Source organism: Acipenser ruthenus, chromosome 17, assembly GCF_902713425.1.
Source record: "Acipenser ruthenus chromosome 17, fAciRut3.2 maternal haplotype, whole genome shotgun sequence".
NCBI lineage: Eukaryota > Metazoa > Chordata > Actinopteri > Acipenseriformes > Acipenseridae > Acipenser > Acipenser ruthenus.
The window spans coordinates 6,054,828-6,077,815 of record NC_081205.1 but is presented as its reverse complement, the minus strand read 5'-3'; the positions used below and the strand labels follow the sequence as shown (position 1 = coordinate 6,077,815).

Below are 22,988 nucleotides of genomic sequence, written 5' to 3'. Positions count from 1 at the left end.
TTAAAAACTGACAAATATATCTACACTCGCTAGACGTTTTACAAAAGCTAATTCACCGAGAGATCAAATTGCAGATTTTACATTTCTATAAAGGACACTTCCATATAAACCACAAAGGTTAATAGGGTTCAACTAATGACCATACATTAGTGAGGATGTTATTTCGTCTTATAATTGTGGCTTAAGTACAGTATGTGTATGTTAGTGTGATAGTTTTCTACAACAAAGGCCTTTTTTTGTACCTTCTTGGGACTGTTTTTTCCCCCCCAATTGCAAAATTCTTATTATATTTCTTAAAAGTTGATTATATTTGTAAAAAAAAAAAAAAAAAAAAAACTAAAGAAAATTTTGTTCTGCAAAAAATGCTTTATGAAAAAATGGCACATATAAAATACAAATGGAAGCAGATTTTTATTTATTCCATGTAACAATTTATTCTTGAAGAGATCATACAATCATCATCATTACTCTGTAGTTAGTATAATAGGTTATAGATTACAATTCAAAGTCAGGTGTTTAGAAATAAATAAAATCACATGGTTTCAGACACCTGAGATTTACTTTTGGTTTTGCTCTGGAAAAAACAGACTGGTACTCAACAAAACCAATTCATGTGTGCAAAATGTTGTATTTAAGGGTTTCGGTTAGATAAAGATGTAATGTTAACATTTTCTTTTGGTAACAACACTGAAGCAAAAACTTAGAAATGATGTTGCCTCAAGCTGTCTCGTCTCGAGCCTGCATTCTCCCTGCCAGGGCCAGGCTGACTTTGCGCAGCGCCCCCTGGTGTTGGGGGTACTCATGGCAGATGCGGTCGATGATGGTGCTCACAGCATGGATGCGATCCTCCTGTTTCTGGATCTCACTTTCCAATGCTTCTGTCTTGACCAAAGGGGAGTACGTGCCATCCTTGACCGACTGTAAGTGTTTTAAGCGGGTCTGGAATGCCAAGAACCGTGAGAAGTTCTAAAAAAAAAAAAAAAAGAAGGTTTTAATGGATAGATTAACTATTTCTTACAGTTTTTTTAAGCTGTAATGTCCCTCAATCATACTCAATTCATTTCATGCAACAAATATTATTCTTTGATGTTCAATACATTATCCCCGTCTGTGCATATCTAATTCCTAATGAGCTTACTGGTGCTTTTTTTTTTTTTACAAGATCGCTTTGATACATTCTTTTCACACACTGTGAACCAAAGAGGCAAGCTCCTGCTACTACCAGTGAAAATGAATGTGATCTGCTATAGCTATAGTCTAGGGAAGCAAAGCAAAGATTTAGATATAAAATGAAATAAAAAAGGCTTCCTTTTTTAACATGCTGTTTTTGTTCTACTGATAACATATTAGACATCTACAGATCTGAAATGTATTTCCATGGTCAATGTCAAGTGGTAATGCCCACTACAACAGCCTGGTTGTTTTATACATTGTGTTGCAATGAGTAATGCTGACCCTCTCTTTCTTGTCTTGAAGTTGCTTGAGCTCCTGTGTCATCATGTCAGTAGTAGCCTGGAACTCGGTGACCAGCTTGTGTTTTTCATCCAGAGTACTGCTCAGTGATTTCTGTGTGTCCTGCAGCTCCTGGATCACCCCATTACACTCCCCTGCTTGCTGGAAAACAGAGCAGAGGATCCTCTTACCTTAATATCTATAACGCACAAACTATATTGAAATATTAGTGTCTGTAGATTTTTGGGCAGTCAGGTTTATTTCCAGGGAAATCCTGCTACCACGCTGGGGTGAAGAGCTAAAGTTCTTTGAGGAAAAACTGTTATAATTAAAAAGATAATGAAAAAAATATAATGCTAACATTACCAAAAACACCTAGTGTCTTTATCAGAGTTTTTATTTGATTTGCTATTTGGTTAGCGGCTCTATAATCCTATAAAATCAAACCATTCATTTTTGCCAATGGAAAGTGTGCTCCTCTGCCAGTCTTGACTCCTTACCTTCTGTGTTTCTTCTATCTTCTTCTGGAGAGCCTGCATTTTATTGTGGAACTCGCTGCGTGTGGGCTGCTTCTTCTCCATCTTGTTCTGAGCATCCCCACGTGTGACAATGGTCTCCCTACGCGCCACCACTGCCTCCATCTCTCTTATCAACTTCTCCTGCTGTTTCATTAGCTGCCCATAACGAACCTGCACATACAGTACATGTGGGGCTTCAGTGTTATTTATTTACTAGACACTCGTTCCAGATGAAACAGAACTCCGAGTTTAAAAAAGAATCAGTAAAAACAGAGCAGTAGAAAGGTAAGCCACCTCCATCCTGTGTATCTCTGCCCTCATGGAGCGCATCTCGCCTTTCCCAATGTCTGAATCCACAGCATCTCGAGTCTCTTTCCCCAGCTGTGTTTTCTTCTCCCACAGCATAATCTGACGCCTGTCAACAAACAGCATGTGCATTAAACCATCTTAAACTAATGCAACAAGTTCACTTTCTTTATTCACACTTCCATGGTTTCCAGGATTTCAGTTTTGTACCTTATTAATTCACATTATTGGACAGTTTTTAAGATTATTCTATAGATTTAAATGGTGGGTATTGTAAGGCAAATGCAATGAATTGTGTTTAATTTTTTTTTGCTTTTCACTAAAAGATTGTTTTACATTTCTTGATGGAAAAACATTTTAAGAATGACTCAACAGGTGATGTAATATTCATGATCACCGATGTACGTACAATGTTTTTGGTATTTTATTTACAATTTTCTTTAATTGCTTGTAGGCATTGCTGTTGAATTAAAATGTACTAATGCAAGGACGTCTTTGATCCAGCAAAAAAAACATGCTGTTATTTATCCATTTTAATTGCACTTCATGTCCATAAGTGCTTTTTTTAAACGTAAATTGTAAGTGTACACTCTATCGTTGTAAGAGCCCATTTGCAGCAGGCTTTTGGGGCTTCTTATCCTATTGTGACTCACTCTGCTTCCACAAGGCTATTCAGCAGTCTCTCCTTCTCCTCTTGCAGACGCTCCAGTTTCATCTGCATCTCAATTGATTCCCACTCTGCTTCCTCCATTTAGGAGAGACACAAAAGAAACAGATTTATCCATCTTGAATATCTATGGCCAGTACAATTGTAGCTATTAAAGTAACACATTGGATTTTTTTATTTTTCTGAATGATCCCATTAGGCTATACAGCTTTCCTTTCAAAGAGATTACTTCAAGATTCTAGCATTCAGTCATCTTAGCCTAACATTTTTTTTTTACTTAATTAGAAAACTTAATGAGTTTTTACTCCATGCATAAATACATGAGCTTTTAACTGAATGCATTAATTATTTTGATGGTAAAAGGTTTAACTGTCAAAAGCCCTCTTTATTTTCACCAGTATAGTTTTTAAGAGTGACTCACGATACAGTTCTTCTCAAAATGTACCTATCATGGTGAAAAATATAAAATTGTATTTTATCTTGTAAAGGCCCAATTATGTGTTTTATTGATAGTACCAAAGTAATATTTAAAAAATATCAAATTACCATTGTGTTCTGGTTATAGCTCTAAGCAATGTATTTGAATTGAATTCTCCCTTTAGCGGGCTTACCTTCAGCTTGTGCACAAACTCGGTTTCCATCAGGCTGTTGCCTTGCTGTAGCGCCTCCTTCAGACTGTTGTTCTTGCTCAGGAGCATGTTGAGTTTCAACATATCGTTGGAGAGGTTCTTCATGTGCCTTTCAACATCTTTCTGCTCATTCAGTTCCTGTTGAATCTCACCTACAGAGACACAGGGAGTCAAGAAGCTAGCTAGTAGGTCTCCCAATTTGTAACTGTTGCACCCTGCAATCTTGTATGCGTTTCAATTGAACTGTTCTTACGATCTGCAAGCCATCTGGTTAAGTGTTCTTCACATATCAGCAACAATCTCCATGGAACCATTTTCAAAGCAGTTCATACCTAGATTTTGACTTTCTTTGTTTGAAAGTTTTTTTTTCTAAATCTATATTTGGGATTTTAAGGGTATGCTCCAATAACTTTGAGGTCTTATGTCTTTGAGTGCTTGTTTATGCCTGTGGCTGTCTGCTTCTGTTGTCTTGCCAGAACCTCCTGTAAATAAGACCACGGCCTAATAAAAGTACACATACAAATCCTTAAAACAGACCTTTTCTTCTACCACTAGTGTTTTGATGCAAATCTCTTTACCCACCCCACACATTTGATTAATGGACACTCCTACCTAAGTTCTAAAAAGAAGGTAAGGTTTTTGCACTTACTCTCGGTGCGTACTTTCTTCTGCTGCAGAATGGTAAGATGTTTCTTTAAGGTTTCCACTGAGACAGCCTGCTCCTCCCTTTCCTTGGTAAGTAAGACGAGTTCATTCTGTTGTCGCAGCCAATACTGCTGCATGGATGAAATCTCTGAGCTCTGTTGTTCAATCTCTTTACTCAGATTCTTGATCTGGATCGCCAGGGGCCCTAGCTCTTCTCCCTGTTGAAAAAAGGAACACTACCATCAGTTAAGGGCAGCTGTGTTAAGATTGCTAAATCAGGTAGTTTTGTGACCAGCCTCTACCAGTGATTGAGAGTGTATTATAAATTGCCAACCAAAAAGTAATAGGATAACACTTAGGCATGGTATGCACACAGTATGTATGTAGATAGTAAGTTTGTTTGAATTCAGAAATGAATTAAATCATGTTTAGGATTATTCCCATTATATTCAAAGCCAAACAGTAATAATATTACGTGGTTGGTACTGGGGTCAATTACAGTTGGTCAGAACTGGGGAGTGGACAGGGTATGACAGGAATGAGGATTATTTACTAATGCAGTAGTAGTAGTACTTGTTCCAGTCTGAAATCCCTCATTTCTAACATTGCTTTCTGTCAGCCTATGACTGAGTCCTACCCCAGTCTTGGCATGGATGTTATCGATCTTCTTGTTGTAGAGGTTGATGGTGCTCTGCTTGCGCTCGATCACTCTACAGCACTTGGCAATCTCGGACTCACTGCGGGAGATCAGCTCATGTTTGTGGTGCATCTCTTCGTCCAGTGCAGCCAGTGTCTTTTGCAGAGAGCTCAGCCGCATGTTTGAGTTGTTGGTCTCCAGGGTAACCTGGCCAAGATCATTCTCCAGTTTCGTAAGCTCTAATTCCTGCAAACAAATAGAATAAAACATGAGGTATACTAATAAAAGCTTACTTAAATTAGTGTGAGTGTATTTATTTGTTATAATGTCAGTACCATATGTCCATTAAAATAGTCTTACCTGGGTATTTTCAGGTCAAACAAGATTTGTCTGCGGCAAATTCAGAAGCTTAATTATCATTAAAAGTTCTGCCTTAGAAAGACAGTATATGCACTCTTCATTCAAGTCAAATGTAGCATAAACCTAATCAAAACCAGTGCTTTATCTAGGACATCCCATCACCCATTGTTCATGTACATAAACATAACCAAATCTTGATTATTTATAATAAGAATTTTTCCTGACTTCTTGTTAAAATCTATATATAAACAAATGTATCTTGTGGTATTTGCTATGACATTGTTAGATTGTTATGTGAAATAATGGGCAATTCTACAGAACTACAAAGCTTACATTAAAAAAATAACTCAAACATTTGATTTTTTCTTCTTCTAAGATGAATTGACAAAATAATTCAATCTTGCTTGGTCACTGATTATGGTCAACTCTAAAAGCAACAAAGTTTGGAGAGCAGAGACAAATGTTCTCAAGACTAAATGTAGACAGCAAACAAAAAATAAATCACAAGTCCTCAAACCTGTTACACTAGAAGAGCATACGGGCTTGCCAAGCACTGCAAATACATTTAATAAATAATATGCTTCTTGTACCATACCAGCGCTTGTTTGCGTGATGCGAGTTTCTCAGTCTGGCGGCGGGCGTATTTTGCTGATTTGTCCAGTGTCATCTGTTCTTGCATCTTGCGCAAGATCTTGTCCCCCAGCTCTAATTTGGTGGCACACTCCTTCTCTATCAGTGTCCTCAGGAGAGTCAGCTCACTGAACTTCTTTGCATGATCCTGGGGAGAAAAATGGATGAGAGTTAAATAACAGCTAAATAAATAAATAAAACAGATGAAAACCATCCTATTTATTATTGTAAATCATAAATGCTGAATTCTTAATGTTAAAACAAAACATCAATATCTATGTATTTTAATATTGGGATTACGTTTGAATGTGTACATATTTGGAACTAGTACCAAAAAATCCTATACAAATCCCTTACCATATTGACCCTGATCAGAGCCTTTTCGGTCTCATTCAGTGTGCGTGTGTAGGTGCTGTACTCTGCCTTCAATGCCTCCTGCCTGGCCAGACACTGTGAGATGAGCTTCTTCGACATGTTGGCATCATACTCTGCACGGTTCAGGATGACTGTCAGCTGCTCATTCTGCTCCTCCTCCTTTGTGATGGACTTCTTATAGCCCTCAATCTCTGTGTCCAATGACTGGACCTGCTGCTTGGACTGCCTGTTAACACGACAGGGGCGAACAAAGTGATGATTACATATTAAGCAATAGGTGAAATAACACTTTGTCAGCTATAAGTCCTGAGTGTAAAACCTCATAGCCACTATTAGCCCAGTTTTCTGCCACCAAGCATTTTACCTTCAGGCTCATCTATATCGTATATCTAGTCAATTGTCTTTTTCAGCGTCTGGTTTTCTTTACCGCAATGCTTCCTGCATGGCTGTATAGGCCTCATCCCGCCGTCTCATCCCAATCAAGCTGCTGTTCCACTGCTGAAAGAGCTGCTTCTTCTCAACGGTAATAGCCTCAATCTCCATATGAGCCTGAAACATAACCGCCAGGTGAGCCAGGCCAGGGAGTGTTTTCTTATTTTTAATAGTGACTTGCCAATGAGACTGGCTGTATCGAAAAGTGAAAAGCAAGAAAAAATGGTCAGGAACCTTACCTCTGATAGAGCATCTTTTGCTGCTTTAGTTTCTTCAGCCTGCGCCACTGTCTGGACCTCATACATAGCAATCTTTTCCCGCAGGTTATCTACCTCTTTCGTCAGTCGGTCCACAAATAGGTCCTGAACAATAACAAAATAAACAGGAGGATGTTTATGCTGCCTAGAATGTGTACTACAGTGATTGTAGCTGGAGCATTTTAGGTAAGAAGAATGATTAGGAGCAAGAAAAACATAAAAAACTCAGATCTGTTTTTTTTAATAACAGATATGGCTACTGTGAGTATTTAGGAGTCTGCAGCCTCTTCTATGGATTCCTCACCAGCTCAAAGAAGTACAAAGTTAAACTAAGCAGTTCAAGACATGCTGAAATTACCTATCTCAGTGAAGCCTAAAAATATGCTTTGCTGAAAATAAAAGGCAGCAGTTTACCAATGACACTGGTGTTCAGTTAACATTAAATTGTGTTTGCTTGCTTCCACTAAACTGAACAGAAATATATTTATACAGTTGTACCATTTTGCACTAAAGACAGATTTACCTGCTTCATTTTCTGGTCTTCCACTTGGGCTTTTTCTGTCTCAGCTTTCTGTGTGGCATGTTTCATGACAGAGATGTCGGAGCGCACATCCTCGTTTACATTCTGCATGTAGAAGAGACGCAATGCCAGGTTGTCAACCTCTGTCTGCAGCTTTGACACTGGAATACAGTGACAAAAGGGGTATTGTAAGCTATGCTAGAGAAATACATTTGTTAAACACTTTGACAAGCTACATCAACAAATAATTATGTATTTTAAGTCTTCCGTATCTCTTATCCATTGATAGCTGAAGGTCTTTAAAATGAGCTGGAAGACAAAAGATCTTGGTTCAAAGCCATTGTCTCATCAAAAGAGAAGCAGTGAAAGCTTTAAAAGATGATTGTGTTTTCAAACCTTTTGAGCGTTCGTCGTTGGTGTTCTGCTGCATTCTCTTGAAGAGCTGCCTGGTGTTCTCCAGCTCGTCCTCCACTCTCTTGCGCATCGTGGCGGCCTGTGTGTTCTGGTCGTGTTGTTTCTCCAGCCCCATCTGCATGCGAGCCAGCTCCTGCTGCACACCATACAGCATCATTCCCAGCTCCTCACGCTCAGTCGTGTGCTTCTTCATCAACCCCAGCTGTGCATGACAAGGCCAGTCATTCATATACGTTTTTTTCAAACTCTGAAGTCCATTTACACTTTCACAAAACAAAAAATACATTACTGCCTAAAACACTGATCTACTTTTGCTAAATTAATATTAGGCATCTCTATTATAATTTACTACATATTTTGTAATTATATTTTTTATTCATTTCAAATACAGTACAATAAATATCGATAAATCCAATAAATATATATATGCACAAATAAAATGCATTAAAAGAAAACATAAATAAAATAAAAACATAACATTCAGATATTACATCCAGTTCAATCTGTATTAGTCAGATCTTTACTTGAACATATTATAATTCATAACAATATAGGGTTAATATAAGTATAGTATAACTATGAAGAGAGTAACATGGGTTATTCATACATGTCAGTGTATTAGTGAGATAAATTGATGCCTTATACCATATGTTTTTTAAATTCTCAAATTTGTTATTTAAAGAATAGGAGATTTTTTCTAGGTTTATATTATCTAACAATAAATTCTTCCATAGTTATAAAGCAGGTGGCTTGGAGTCTTTTCAGTAAAGTAATATAGCTTTCTTTGCAACTAAAAGAGAGGAAAGGATTAATACTACATACATTTTGATTGAGAGCAGAAATTCGAATTAGAAACACTCAATATGGTCGCAAGCACAAGACACAAAGACAAGAGGAAACTTTGTGTATATAACTTACATAGAAAAGGATACCTGGTTACATTTAACCGTAAGTTATATGGTAAAAAACAAACTGTACCTCCTCCCTGAGATTCAGGTTTAGCTTTTCTAGCTGTCTGGTGAGGTGGTTCTTTAAAGCAGACTGGAATCGTTTCATCAGGGGCTGCAATTACAGGACAAAGAAAAAAATAAAATAATCATTAGTACTTGCAGTATAGGAGTACTAGGAAAAAATATAGTGCATCCTGATCCAATTCAATATACTACAACCCATAAAAAGCCCTAGCTAATTCTTTCAGTGTGAAATCTGAACCCTTTCAAAGTTATATATTGACATTCGCAGGTGTTAACTTCAACTAAATTGGAAAGTTAACTCAACCATCTTTGACTGTAACTGTTACTGGTGGGAAACAAACTTAGACAAACTACATCACAGACTAGAGCTATTCTTCAGTACAGTTTGACATAAAAGAAAACCACATCCAGGAATCATAACGTTCATTAATTTAATGTTGTTCAGTTTTATACTCCACCCTGGCTATAGCATTACTATCTATGCCCCTAGTTTCCTGCCTGGTAAAATATTTACTGTGAAATGTATAACTATCAACCCACTTACATGATTGGGGTCCATGACCACCAGTTCTGTGTCCTCCTCCTCCTCCTCGGTCTCTTGTGTCTCAGCAGCGTGGGCCCCATACTGCTCCTCTTCATCCTCATAAGGCTCCTCTTCCTCACTGCCCGAGTCCCTCGAAAGCTGCCCGGAGAAGTGGAATGCGGAGTCATCTTGCATGGGTGAAATAACCACTCCTGTCTCTCCTAGGAAGCAAATGTTACACCCAGAAAAAGGCTAAATAAACCAGATGTTTTTCGAGGACCATCTCAATTTATTTGGACAGACATAAGCATTTTATGTGATCGACAATGGTAGTCTGCCTGCAGTAAGATATGAAATACTCCTCCCATATGTAATATGATTTTATTTCTGTTTACAGGTGATGATGCTGGGACATCCACTAGTATTTGGAGGAAGAAGGATTGAGCACCAGACTTGAATCCTATTAAACAAGCAAGGGACATTATGGAAAAATGTGGGTAGAACTTATTAATACTGTCTATGGCCTTGCCTGATAACCAATTCAATGTTACCATTCGTGTGCAATTCAGCAGTACTTCTTGTTTCTCTATTTACTGCTTCTTTTCTTATGTCCCCTTGCTTTTGAACTGATATCACAATAAATATTTCTTATTGAGATTTACAGTGCACAATGTTGTGACTGCACTTAAGGATTACTGTTGGTCTGTCCTTATAGCAGTCCCAAAGTTGGCCCTTCCAGTTCTGGTAATTGTTCCAACCCTGTTCTAAATTGTTTAATTAAACCAATTAAACCTCCATCCAGACCCTGAAGTAGTTCATAATCTCACTGTACCTGTTAAACCTGGAGTTGAATGGCACACTGTCTTATAGTACTTACCTGAGTCTCTCAGCTGGAGACTGTGTACTGATGCAGGATGAGTATCCATGTTGGGTTTATTGGTCTCTTTTTTCTCCGCTTGGAAGTCATCTAATTCCATCTGAATGGGGGGAGTCCAGGTAAGTTGTTTGTTAAAGCAAGCTTTAAGCTAGAATTTATAAAACAATTAAGCTGCCTTAAAGTGCTTGTGACCAACCTTGTGAAAGGCAATATAAAGTTGATGTTGTTTTATGAACTCATAAAGTAAACTGAATATTTACTATTAGGAGTGTAAGATCACAACCATAATAAAAGTGTCCCAGAGGACCCTGAACTGTCCCCCATGACTACCTTTCTAAGCACTCGTCCTGTCATTTCAGAAACCGCATCTGGGACTCCCAAGGGCCTGGTTCCAGCAGTAGGAATCTTCTCTGGTTCCTCCTCACTGCCTTCTTCAAATGTCTTCTTTTCATCTGTTTTTGTAGGTTCCACCTGCTATCAAGCACAAAACACCACTTTCAAACTTGAATTGTAATGAGAGAGTATCCATTGTTGTGAGCCAGAGTTTAAAATTGTCCCATTGTTAGTACCTACCTTCTCTTCACCTTCAAGCAATCCATCTTTAGACCTAGGGCTGGAAGAGAAAAGAGGAAGAGTATAAGTGCATGATTAAAATTATACAGTAAGTCTTAACATACTTTCACCACAAAAGCGAACAAACTTACAATTTTAGGAACTCATGCTCTTTTATACAATATACTAGGCACAAAGACCAATTTCAATGTTTATCTTTGGAAAGTATTATTATTATTAATAATAATAATAATAATAATAATAATAATAATAATAATAATAATAATAATAATCGCTATGTCCGTTTTTAATTTATACCTACTCCCATTATCGAATTCCATGACTGTTGTATTATTATCATTAAAAAAATGAATGCAAATAATTAATTACAAATTAATTATGTTTGACCTTTTTAACCCTTTCATTGCATGGCGACCCCATATGTGGACGGATTAAAAAAAAAAAAAAAAAAAAAAAAAAAAACTCTTTATAAGGGGAAATGTTGGAAACCCAAATGCACCACAGCTCAAGCGTATGACATTTTCCCCCACATAAAGCAATGGAAAAAAAATGTAAAAATTAAATTACATAAAAATATGTTCATTATGTGTCCAAAAATAATTTGTTCATCTATTTAAAAAAAAATATGAAAGCGCTATTAGTATTTTAATTTTGATTTTAACTCCCTGTAATTGTGTAGTCAGCCTACAAAAACTCAAAGAATATAAAACTGTTCAGTTATTTACTAGGGACTGCGTAGTAACCAGATACTAAATCATAATATGGTTTATTTTCTAAAACTATATATTTAGTACTAAAGAAACTAATTAAAAATAGCAATAAAACATTTTAAAATAAATTCGATTTCAGTTCATTGCTACCTGTGTTTATCTGCCATTCTCCCCGTTGCTAGGAAACAATGTCAACTTCCGCCCAGCACCGGTCAAGCTAAGTATTTACCAAGAGGAGGGGTGATTATTGTGTTGGTGGACTGTACCATTTTAACAAAACTTTTTTTTTTATGCTGCAGATTTTAATTTAGTCATCTTTGCACTCCCATCAATACAGTTGAACTCCTATCAGTACAGCAAAAACTCATATGGAACTGCTCCGATATCAAATCATACTGTGTATTTGTATTTGCTATATATATATATATATATATATATATATATATATATATATATATATATATATATATATATATATATATATATACACACACACATTCGCTTGTAAAATGTTATCCGTATCCCAAAAACCTAAAACATAAACTATTCATTTTCACAGAGCAAAAATAAAGCTTACATGTATTCATCCTCCCTGCATCAGAGTGACAGAGGAAACTGTGGATTGTGTGTCCACTACAAACTACATTGAAAGGATGCAGATAACTGGTAATTCAACAGCAACTGCTAAACTATGGGGAAACATAGTCAGATTTTTGGGCAGCACTGAACCAAATTGTGTTAAGAAATGAAGCCCTTCTAAATCATATTTTTGAACTGGTGGGGTTAACACTGAAACTTGTGTCCCAATACTTGATGGAAGGGTGATGTGTGTGTGTGTGCGTGTTTTAAAGAAAGGGTTTCATAGGAGTGTTACAAAAAGGCTAACGGATCCAGTGGTCATGCAGGAGTATGAGGTTAAATCAGGCTGCATTAGATAACCTTCTGTGACGTCTGGGGGTGCAGGGAATCAATAGTTCTAGCATCTAGCTCAGCCCTTCATTATAAAATCATTATTTACAGTCAGGAACATATGTTCAACTATTGGCAGGGAGGGTAAAAAATGCTTCAGGAAAAATGCTTCAATAGCATATGGATACCATGAAGAAAAAAAGAGAGTATGGTCACATTTCTGTTCCTGAGGAATAAGGGTGACTTTAAGAATAAGTGTGACAGGTGACTGCTTACCGGTGCTTATACCAGCATTGTTTCACTTGAGTAGTTGTAGTGGGTGGTAAGGCAGTGGTCTGGCTGCACTTCAAGCATGTTAACCCATCGTGTAGAGACTCCAGTCCTCCGCGTTTCCTCTTGTTCTCACTTTTCACTCGTTGTTGATAAGGAAGAGGATTGTCATCCCGGAAACAGCTGAGGGGGGCCTGGGTTAAATATTAAAAACCAATGTGTCAGAGGTTACAGAACCGAAGACAAAACAAAATAATAATACAGCCCAACGTTAAAAAAACGGGTTTGCATACGGTCCGGGACAACATGGGAGAGCGTCACTGACTGGAAAACACGAGGGGTAAGAATGAACATTTGAATGACCCAGGTATGCTATCTCTGATTTTGTACATACAGGGCTGTATTACTGTCTCATGTATAATTTAAAGAGCCTGTATTATCTTACACTGCTGTCATACTGGTAATTTTGCTATATATAACATGCTGAGGATAAAGTTTGAACAAAATGCAGCTGTATCAGGTAAATTAAAACGCTGGATGGGATGATGAGTAAAAAACTTACATTATAAGAAGATGGAATGGAAACGCTAGCTTATAGTACTGTACTACACTAGTGTTAGTGTCCTGTCGTAGACTAATTTATGACAGAAAAAAAACAAACCACGCTAATTAAAATACCCAAATAATCATTTGTCCAAAGCTTTTGAGGTTATGATTTTGAGGTTCATATGGTAAGGACAAGGCTGGTGTGATATTCGGTTCTGTCTGTAACTTGATATTAATCCGTTTGCATGTTTCAACAAGAGAGAATAATCAATGTATTGATTCGTTTATTTTATCATGTCATTCAAATAGTTTAAATTCTATTTACTAACGGTATGAAATAAAAAGTAATTAATAATGGGATTGAATATAGTTATTTTCAGGGAGAACATTAATTTGCGGGTGCCATTGTTGTTACTAACTGCGAGATTATATTAAAATTAACTTCAGAATGATTTCATTACACATGTTAAGGATGATCTCAGGATTTATTTATTCACCAGTTTATTAATAGTTTGGCAACAAATTAAGTTGAACAAAAGTCTTAAACCATGAACAGTGGAATTCCACGTATGCTAGAAATTATGCAAATTAGTGTTTTAACCAAAACTTACAGCTCTCTGTCTAGATCACTATTTGGCAGTTTTTAGTAAAACAATAGCCAGATGCAGTATCAATTTCCACATACCAGTTTGAACACGAGAATTAACTTTTGTGAGGTTTGGGGTGGAAGTACTACTGAAATGTGATTTGTATCCATAAAAATAAATAAATGTGCTCATACTGGTTATTTTTTGTTATGCTTTACATGCATTGAGATATTTAGAAATCAGTTAATGTAGCATACAGTTTCATGAAGTCACCCTACAGTGCCTTTACCTACTAGGCCATTGAGACTTTGCTGTGTTGTTGTTGAATTAATCAGGTGTTAAGCAAGTGTGTTAATATGTTCCAGTATTACATTTTCTATTTGAACGCATCCATGCTCAAGGGGATAGCGTGTGTGTGTGTTTTTAATTAACTTATATCAATCCAGTGAATAATAACATTAGTTTCACCTAGTGATTTACTCTTTGCTTCTGTGCATGTTTCTGTGTACTCTTACTGTAGCAGTGAGTTGAGTATCCATCGGCTCTAAACAGTTAAAAGCTTTGGAGAGTCTAATTTGCAATTCTGATTTTCACAGCAGCAGGCAGTTGCTATGCAAATACTAACATGGTGAGGAATAGTTTGCCACACAGACAACTGGAGGTCTTTGTAGTTACTAGAGTATATGAAACAGTAGTAAAGTAGATGATTTAAAAAACAAAAAATAATACAAAATAAATAAATCGAGGTTTGTAAAAGCTGTACACAACAAACTACAGATTGGGTTTGTAGCATCATTCATGGTTCGCAGTTTGTAATATTTATTTAGTGTTTTTCAGGTTTCTTTTTATATATAGCATATTTCTTGTACCACAAAATGCACTAAAATGTATTGAATACTAGAAAAAAAAAGTTTTTTATGAGTTTAATAAGACACACCTGAACTTGTTGCCTATACACTGCGACTAATCAAAAACGTGGAACTGGTGAAACTGCTGTGCAATCGAAGTCTTATTTCCATTCCTGGATTAGGTAATGTCATAGAGCTTTCGAATTAGTCCAATACAAATGTTCAGGTATTAACTTGGCTTAGAGCAGATCGGTCCAATTTTTTAAGAGCTATGCTGATCATCAACGAGTTCTTACAGAGATTGCATTTCATATTTTATTGTAAATGTAAAATGCTGCTATATAAAATACTCTTATTTCAACACGTTAGCTGTATGTTTTGATACCCCTCCCAGTTTAATTGAAATGGTTCATGCATTCAGCCACTGTAAACAAACCAGCTGCTATTAGTCTTCACTTAAGAATATTGTCATCCAGTGCAGTATATTTGCATGCTAAGCGCTTTAGTAATAGTACATAACTGTATTGAAATATGAATTTGCATGCTTACTGTGTTTTATTTATTTAAACTAAAGTAGGGCTTGCTAAAGAGTGCTTGCATACAGAACATACTGTACTGTATTAACTTGATACAAAAAAATACCCCCCTTCCCCCCCAAAAAAAAATAATAATCTTAATACCAACATAACAATCTCTCTCCAGAGGCAGATGGCTTTTATTTTTCTGTTTACATTTCCCATTTTATAGTACACTGAAAATAAAAGATCATTAACAGCTGTCTGGCGTCTCGATCTCCTGCAGTACTATAAAACCCTAAGGCTTGTGCAGTGTGTGTAACTGGCATGCAGCTCCTATACGCCATCTGATTCGTCATACTTGCCTTCATGACATATCTGAAAATCACAATGATTTACCCATTGACAAATGTGTTTCTTCAAAGTTCACTGCATGTTGTCATTACATTTGAAAACAGAGGAATTCTGAAATGTGGAACCCAATTGGTCTTTTCAGATACTTTATGGTTTGGAGGGAAGAGTGACAAATCAGGTGGTTAAATGCATATTATGCACCATTTAGCACATTTCATAGATCAGCTTTATAGTGTACATGTGTTGTACTGCAGGAGATTCAGATGCAATACCTTAGACAGTTTTACAGAATCCTCTACCCCATGCAATAGCTAAATTGTTGAACTATGGGCCCCTTGTTTAAGACTATTAACAAGTTATTGCCATTTAAACCTGACTTTTTCAGAGTTTGCATAGGTTCAGTGAAAGCTCTATCTCCCTGAAAATAAAGCAGCTTGGATTATAGCATAATGGATTAGGCTAATTGATAAACCCTGCTCAAATACTGCGATCATGACAGTAGAGTCATCTGCTGATCCTGCATGGAATGACTGAGTGAGCAGGTGCAGGGTTTATTTACATGCATTTGCATTCTTCCAGTGTCATTGCTTAGGTACGCCAGATCCTAGTATTTAGAATACAGGATTCCATAAATAATTCAGCTACAGCACGTGAAAATAGGCGAAATGGGCCCCTTGGTTAGGCAGCAATTCTTTATCAGACTTTCCTTCTTGAGGCAATGGCCTTTGGGTTGGATATGTGTATCCTCTTTAATTAATAATTAGAGAAAGCTATTGTGCAGTTTGTGCATTTAATTATTTTGTGAAATAACGATAGTAGGTTGTTTGGAAAAAAAAAAACAAAAAAAAAACAAAATGGCAACATACACTCTGAGAAGAGCAAGAAGAACACAGAAGTGTTGATGCAATAAATATGCCTGCCTTGCCATCAAGGTCAAATATTGTACTAGGTATTGCGTTTATTACAGTAGTGTTCATTAATAAAACAATGTTAAATGTACAGTCCATTACACTGTACATGTACAGCGCATTGTAATAATGGAAAACATGTTGGAACATTTCAATACTGTACAGCAACTTGCATGTCAACCTTTTAATATCATTCTTTTATTTCTCAATATCAAGTGAGATGGAAGTCAGTTGCATGTGTTAAGTGATTTTAACTGGAATGTGATAATAAGATAATTTATATTATTAGGAACAGGGATGTGGTCAATTACTGCTTTTCAATTCAAATTCCATTTTAAATCAATTCCCAATTCCGAACCATATTGTGATTATTCAACTGCTTTCATTTGAAGCCAATTTAATTGACTAACAGTGACTTCAGTGTAAGTAATTGTGAGAAGCTCATTTTAACAGAATACTGCTTAATTGCAATGTTGATCAATGATGTGTAGGAATTGATTAAGAGGGAATGGGAATTTAAATTGGAATTTGGAATAGTTTTTAAAAAGGAACTGGAATTGGAATTGAAAAAAGGAATTGACCCCAACCCTGATTAGGAACTTGTCCCTAATGTCTCCCATTATATTCTGTTCGGGACATTTCAATGTGGTGATATTAACAGGATTGATATAAAGCAGGGAGTTATGTGAGTAGAACTTACGTGTATCAAGCTAATTTTGTGTTAAGGATACATTTATTTATTTTTTTGACAAACTGTGGTGATGTTGGATGGAGGCGACACTAAAATGACTTTTGGACTGAGTGATTTTTGGGTGGGTGGGAAAAGCTAAAACACCCTTTCTTTTTTTAAAACCTGTGTTCTAATGAGCTGTTTTTAATTGTATTGCATGCTGTCATTCAGTCTTTTTTGGCTGCTTCAGATCAGCTTGCCTGTGCTTTTCACTGACCTGTTATTAAACTGGCTGTGAAAAACTGCAGCTGAAATGTATTGCTGCCAAGTAGTGTTTGCAATCACCGTTCTGTTTAAAGCACAGAGCCAGCAAAATCATCCCAGTAATTCTTACCTAACAGGCTATGTATTGATCTCTCATTTTTCCATTAGAAATGACACACACCTTTGTACATGATTTTTGTATTGCTATTTTTTTAAATGAACATAATTTGCCATTGGACCATTAGAAGAGATCTCGTGACTGCATTTTTGCTGTGTCACTGTATTCAACTTCAGTAGGTCACAAGATTGCGCTGACATTTAAAATATGTAAGTCTTTGGACCGATCAGGCATCATATACGTGTGCATCTTTTATACTGCAAAATACGAGACCAACAAAAATGTAGGTAGTATTTCATGGAATTATTTTGTTAGCTCTATGTATTACAACTGGGATTTGGAGGGATTGAGTTGTTAACCCTAAATACTAGTATTAGTATTTAGGGTTAACAGTTCTATTCAGGGCTGTGGGCTCTTTAATGTCTACAGTGTAGACAGGGAGGTTAACCTCTCATCTGAAAGATGGCACTCCTAGTGTCCACATCGGTTTGTGCTGGTCTCCTACTGTACACAGCCACCAGCTCGGTATTTAAAGTGCCTTGGGACGGCTTTGGCTGTGAAAGGCTCTAAATAAGTCCAAGATTATTATTATTTTTGTTTGATCTGACGAGATCAGGCTCAAAGTCAACACTGTCTGTTTTGTTGACTGCACCATTTTTGCTGGCATTAAATGGAGCTATAGTAATGAGAATTGCACTCTGCGTTTTAGATTATTATTATTTTTTTATTAAGGACATGAAGTCAGACGTGTGCAGACTTGCAGTCCCGTAGCTTTTGCAGCTATTGGAAAACAAACTGCATCTAAAAGGGATTTTGCAGATTTGTTCATAGATGGTAGCCCAGTGATACTGTGAAAGTGCTTGCTGATCTATCCTACACTGCAGTCCCATCCTTTTTTGCAAACCATGCTAAAGAAACACATCTTTAAAAGGCCTTGATTAACTGAAGCTTGAATGACTATCTTGACTTTATTTAGAAATGGGCTTGAATGTGAAGCTGAGTGCAAATTAAAGCTGCAGGGGCTCTTCTTTGTTTTGATCAACACAGATAAACTGCTGCCGTGTGTGTTTTTGTCTTTCACATGGATGAAGTAAATGGAAACCGACTGCCCAAAAAAAACACGCAGCACATGGACCGTGCTTTCTTAGGCTTGCTTAGGTCTTCTAAATCCTGTGCGAAAAGATTATAATCTAAATTATTTGAGCTGGGTGCAGAAACAAGTTGAGAAATCTGGTCAACAAAGGATCTAGCCTGACAGACACTGGTCTCAGTTTACTGTTACTGTAAACTCTTGTGAAAGACCCCTCACCATGAAGACAGCTTTGTCAGCCTCCTTCAATTTCAAAACCATCTGTAGACAGCCTCTCTGCCAAGACCATTATTCAGGCCATTGGGTGGCTGCACTGTAATAAGAAGGATTCCTTTAGCTCTTTTCATATTCACCACCATCTGAAGGCCATTAAGTAAGGCTTCTTATTTTCAGGATTTACTTTGTAATATTTTCAGGTTTACAGAAATCTGGCAAAATTTTGAATTTTAAAAAGTGGTGCGTACAGCTAGAGAAGGAAGGAAATTTGGTCTACTGTATTTGTCATACTTTGAACAAATAATATGTCAGAAGCATTACTTGTTAATATACTTCCTCTTAATACATTTTAAAAATAAGGAAATACCGGTTCTTATTTTTACAAAAAGGATCCTTATCATTGTTTAAGGAAACATCTTTGATAGTTGCATGACATGAAGGGATGTCTCAGTTTATGAAGTGCAGTTTTTTAAAACTACCTTTACCCAGTAGCACAGTAAATTTGCACAATAATTTTGCAGTTTTCTTATGCTTTCCCCATGGTTATACTATGCCTTTACCACGGTTTACAATGGTTTGCCATGTTTTCTTTTAATACCATGCATCTTTGGACCTTACAATGCTTACTTATACTTTAGCACGCTTTCACTGTGCTTTATTACACTTTGCTATGCTTTCACTACAGGAATCTTTTTTTTAAAATTTTTTTAAACAGGCTTAATTTTGTCTAATCTTATCAAATACAGTATGCAGCTAATAAAGCAGCAGTTGAAACATATAATCTGCCCTCAAGGACTGTTTTAATAATATAGGTAACAAATTGTGTGGTGTATGGTTTAAGATTTTGGGTTGTTTCCCAGACACAGATTAACACTAATATTGGGCTACCTCACTTACTGTAGTGGTGCACTTGACCAAAACTTGTGCTATCTACAATGTGCTGAAAAATGTTTTAAAACCATGTATGTGTGCACACAAGGCTGTGTTATATATTATTATCACTGATTAATTATTGACAGTTCAGATCTTCACGTGTTCGTAGTAAGAACGCAGTGTCAACATATCTGTTTCAGTCACTATGCCAGGTCATGGTCAAGGTACAGTCTCTCTCTGTATACACGGAGGTGTGCCATGCATTTTGTTACGGATGACTGTAATCTACAAACCACATCCTGGTTCACCTACACTTTTTGTAAGAATGTTCCTTAACTCAAGCGAATCTAAGAATGCGGTTTTGACGTAAGAACTGAATTGCATATACAGGTAGCGTTTATTTATTATTATTATTTTTTATGCTTTCTGTTTAAATATTAAACCTGGGAAGATTGTAGCTCTTTATGTTACATATGTCTTTTTTTTTTTTGCTCTGTGGAAATGCAAATCACAGGCTTTTTTCAATCCTAAATTCACAACAAACATCAAGTTTCAAATTTAGTAACAAAGGAGTGGATCAGAAGCATAATGAAGGTTTGTTAATGTTTTCATTTTAAAACTCAACTGAGATATTTGGAAAAGAAAATAGGATCAATGTGTTTTCGATTCAAGGCAGGATGGATTATACAATATAGCTCTGTATAACAAGGTTACTGTAGGCTTTGGAAAGAATTGCTTTTGGTAGTGATGACGGTATCTCTTTAAATTGTTTCATAAAGTAATCGAAGGGCTATCCAATATATAATTGCTGCTGTTATCTGGTAGCCTTTAGGTTTTCTTTTTTGTTTGGAGGCTCTGATGTCCTGTGCTGTGCTGCCAGTTACAGAATGAAGAAAGGGGAAAGTGTCATCTTAAACACCCCAGCTCTTAGTCCTCCCACAAGCCCTAATGTGTTGTGTCAGTTTAAAAGAGCCTAAAGGTGATTTGCATGAATTCTGATGGAGAGCAGGCCAGACTGCAGAACAACCACTTATTGTGCTGCAAATCTTGGAACAAGTGGTTTTGTTTTGACACTCATCTGCCTTAGGATTTTTTTTTAAAGGGTTTGAAGTTAATCTGCGTCGAAGTATAGTCTGTTGAGTAAAGATCCTCCGGATGAAATGTACTCATTTTATTGCAGTTTATTTCAAATATATACCTGTGGTATACACAGAATATCAAATGATTGTTCGTGGTATACGTTTTTTATTCGCCTTAGGAAGATGTCCTTACCATGAACAATCATTCAGTATCCTCTCTATATCCTTACTCCAAATGAAGATGTGACATTCTGAACTATAGATTCTATTGCACATGCTGTGGGTGCAGGTCAATACTGACCTACTTTTCCATGATATTAATGTATCTGTAATGTATTTTGGTAAGGAATATATGACATCCCTTAAACTTAATTCACTATGTGCTACTTGTTTTCTGGCAAAACAAATAATTTTGTCTGAAGAACAGAATTGTTTTGCTTTATTTATTCAAAGTGGACATTTGTCTCTGTAATTCCAGATCTTGCACTGGCATTTTAAGGAGGTCTGTTTTATGGCTGGATTCAGGCAGAAGACACTGAGCAGCTTTGTGGCCTGTGTTCTCTGTTCTGTGGCACTCAATCAAACTGGCAAAAGATAAAGGGCATATCCCTCCAAAAATGCAGAAATATCATGTTGGCACAAATAAACTTCTAGTCCTAAATGAAAATATATAACATTGATGTTGTCTAACACAGAAATGAAGCTCAATGTGAATTCCTACTCCACATCATATCCTGTTATTGTCTGCATTCTCCCTGACAGAGTTTATTGATAAGAAATGAAATAGGACTCTGCTTCTGGCATGCGGCTCGTTTCTGCACTTCAAGCTCTTTTTATTCTTTTCAGCAGCAGCAGCAGCAGCAAGCTGAATTATTTATTAAGCTTATAGCTGTAATTAAATGGACAGGGCCCTGATTTTAATCTGAATCAGTGGGGCTAATCACACGGCCATGTGCTAATGTACCATGTGCTGAACATGTGAGAAATCATTATTTAAGCTAAAATGCCCTGAAATTATAATTACGTTTTTTATATATAACTTCCTTCAACAAAATGTGACAAGCGACAACTTAAAGGAAAGCAATAGGCAGTGGCATGCTCTGCTTCCAGCTTACACGTTGTTATAAAAAAACTTTTCCTTTTTTTCACAAAAAAAAACAAATTCACTGGTTTAACCTGCTTGCAGGATACAGTCATGGGAGTTTGGCATCTTTTGCTTGGTTCTTCAAGGCAGACATTGAATCTGTTGATTTGAAGCTCAGCCTATACAGTATAGAACATGCTTTCTTCAGGTCTTATTTTTAGGATATAACATCTTTGTATTAATTAGTTTGTTATCAAAACATACAGTTTTTCGTTACTGTGTCAGATTTGAAATACAAAAAAAAAAATGCTGACCAAGTACTTTTTCTGAACTAAATACAACTATTATTATTATTATTATTATTTATTTCTTAGCAGACGCCCTTATCCAGGGCGACTTACAATTGTTACAAGATATCACATTATACATTATTTCACATTATACAGATATCACATTATTTTACATACAATTACCCATATATACAGTTGGGTTTTTACTGGAGCAATCTAGGTAAAGTACCTTGCTCAAGGGTACAACAGCAGTGTCCCCCACTGGGGATTGAACCCACAACCCTCCGGTCCAGAGTCCAGAGCCCTAACCACTACTCCACACTGCTGACCGAGGCCTTAAGATCTGCATGAGAAAAACGCATAAAAGCTCGCTTACATAAGGAAGCATACTGTATATGGAGTGCTCTACCTGTTGTGATGTAAAATTACAGTATTGTTCAATGTATTTTCTACATTCAGTATATACTGTACTGTCACAATGTATTCCAGCACTGGTTAGAGAAGAGAGAGAATGGTCCTTGCATACAGCATCGCTCCAAGGAAGACCATTGCTGACCCAGTTTATGTGAAGATATCATAGCTTCTTGAGCAACTTTAGCAATAAACACTTTCTTTGTTGTTTTTTTAGAAAAGGCCACATATTCTGCAATATTCTTCTAGTGAGTGAAGTTTAAGGAGTCCAGGCTTCATATATTTAATTATGTAGCCTTGTTTTAACCACTTTAATCACTGAACGTGTTTCCCGTTGCAACAACAGGATGGGAGGGCACTGTGAACTCCTGGGTTTTAGTAAAGTAAGCACTTCAATCAAGATGTTTAGTCTGACTGGGTCAGTCACATGTCTAATTCCAAATTAGTGGCCAAACTA

General features: G+C 36.6%; 2 protein-coding genes across 4 annotated transcripts in view; one reads left to right on the top strand and one right to left on the bottom strand.

Annotated features, from left to right (window-relative positions):
• Positions 1 to 385: 385 nt before the first annotated feature.
• LOC117423257 (coiled-coil domain-containing protein 40-like) lies at positions 386 to 11,711 on the bottom strand. Of its 2 annotated transcripts, none has more exons than XM_034038777.2 (20): positions 11,650 to 11,711; positions 10,790 to 10,829; positions 10,547 to 10,690; positions 10,217 to 10,316; positions 9,361 to 9,560; positions 8,821 to 8,904; positions 7,825 to 8,044; positions 7,432 to 7,589; positions 6,891 to 7,013; positions 6,647 to 6,768; positions 6,202 to 6,445; positions 5,810 to 5,992; positions 4,855 to 5,100; positions 4,222 to 4,435; positions 3,555 to 3,724; positions 2,930 to 3,021; positions 2,265 to 2,385; positions 1,953 to 2,141; positions 1,456 to 1,614; positions 386 to 966 (listed from the first exon to the last, which is right to left on the bottom strand). In XM_034038777.2, exons 1-20 carry the CDS (start codon positions 11,664 to 11,666, stop codon positions 718 to 720), a joined length of 3,075 nt encoding a protein of 1,024 aa, XP_033894668.2. In that variant the 5' UTR covers positions 11,667 to 11,711; the 3' UTR covers positions 386 to 717. The 2 variants fall into 2 exon arrangements, with proteins under 2 accessions (XP_033894668.2, XP_058845861.1); XM_058989878.1 differs by having other exon boundaries at positions 10,547 to 10,687.
• Positions 11,712 to 12,690: 979 nt separating this feature from the next.
• The window catches only part of LOC117423380 (TBC1 domain family member 16-like), a 43,423-nt gene continuing 33,125 nt past the window's right edge, over positions 12,691 to 22,988 (top strand). Inside the window, exon 1 of one of the 2 annotated variants that reach the window (XM_034039029.3) lies at positions 12,691 to 13,045. In XM_034039029.3, coding sequence (XP_033894920.3) covers positions 13,037 to 13,045 — 9 coding nt within the window. In that variant the 5' untranslated portion in view covers positions 12,691 to 13,036. The remainder of the gene's footprint in view (positions 13,046 to 22,988) is intronic. The other variant, XM_034039030.3, reaches the window with a different exon arrangement.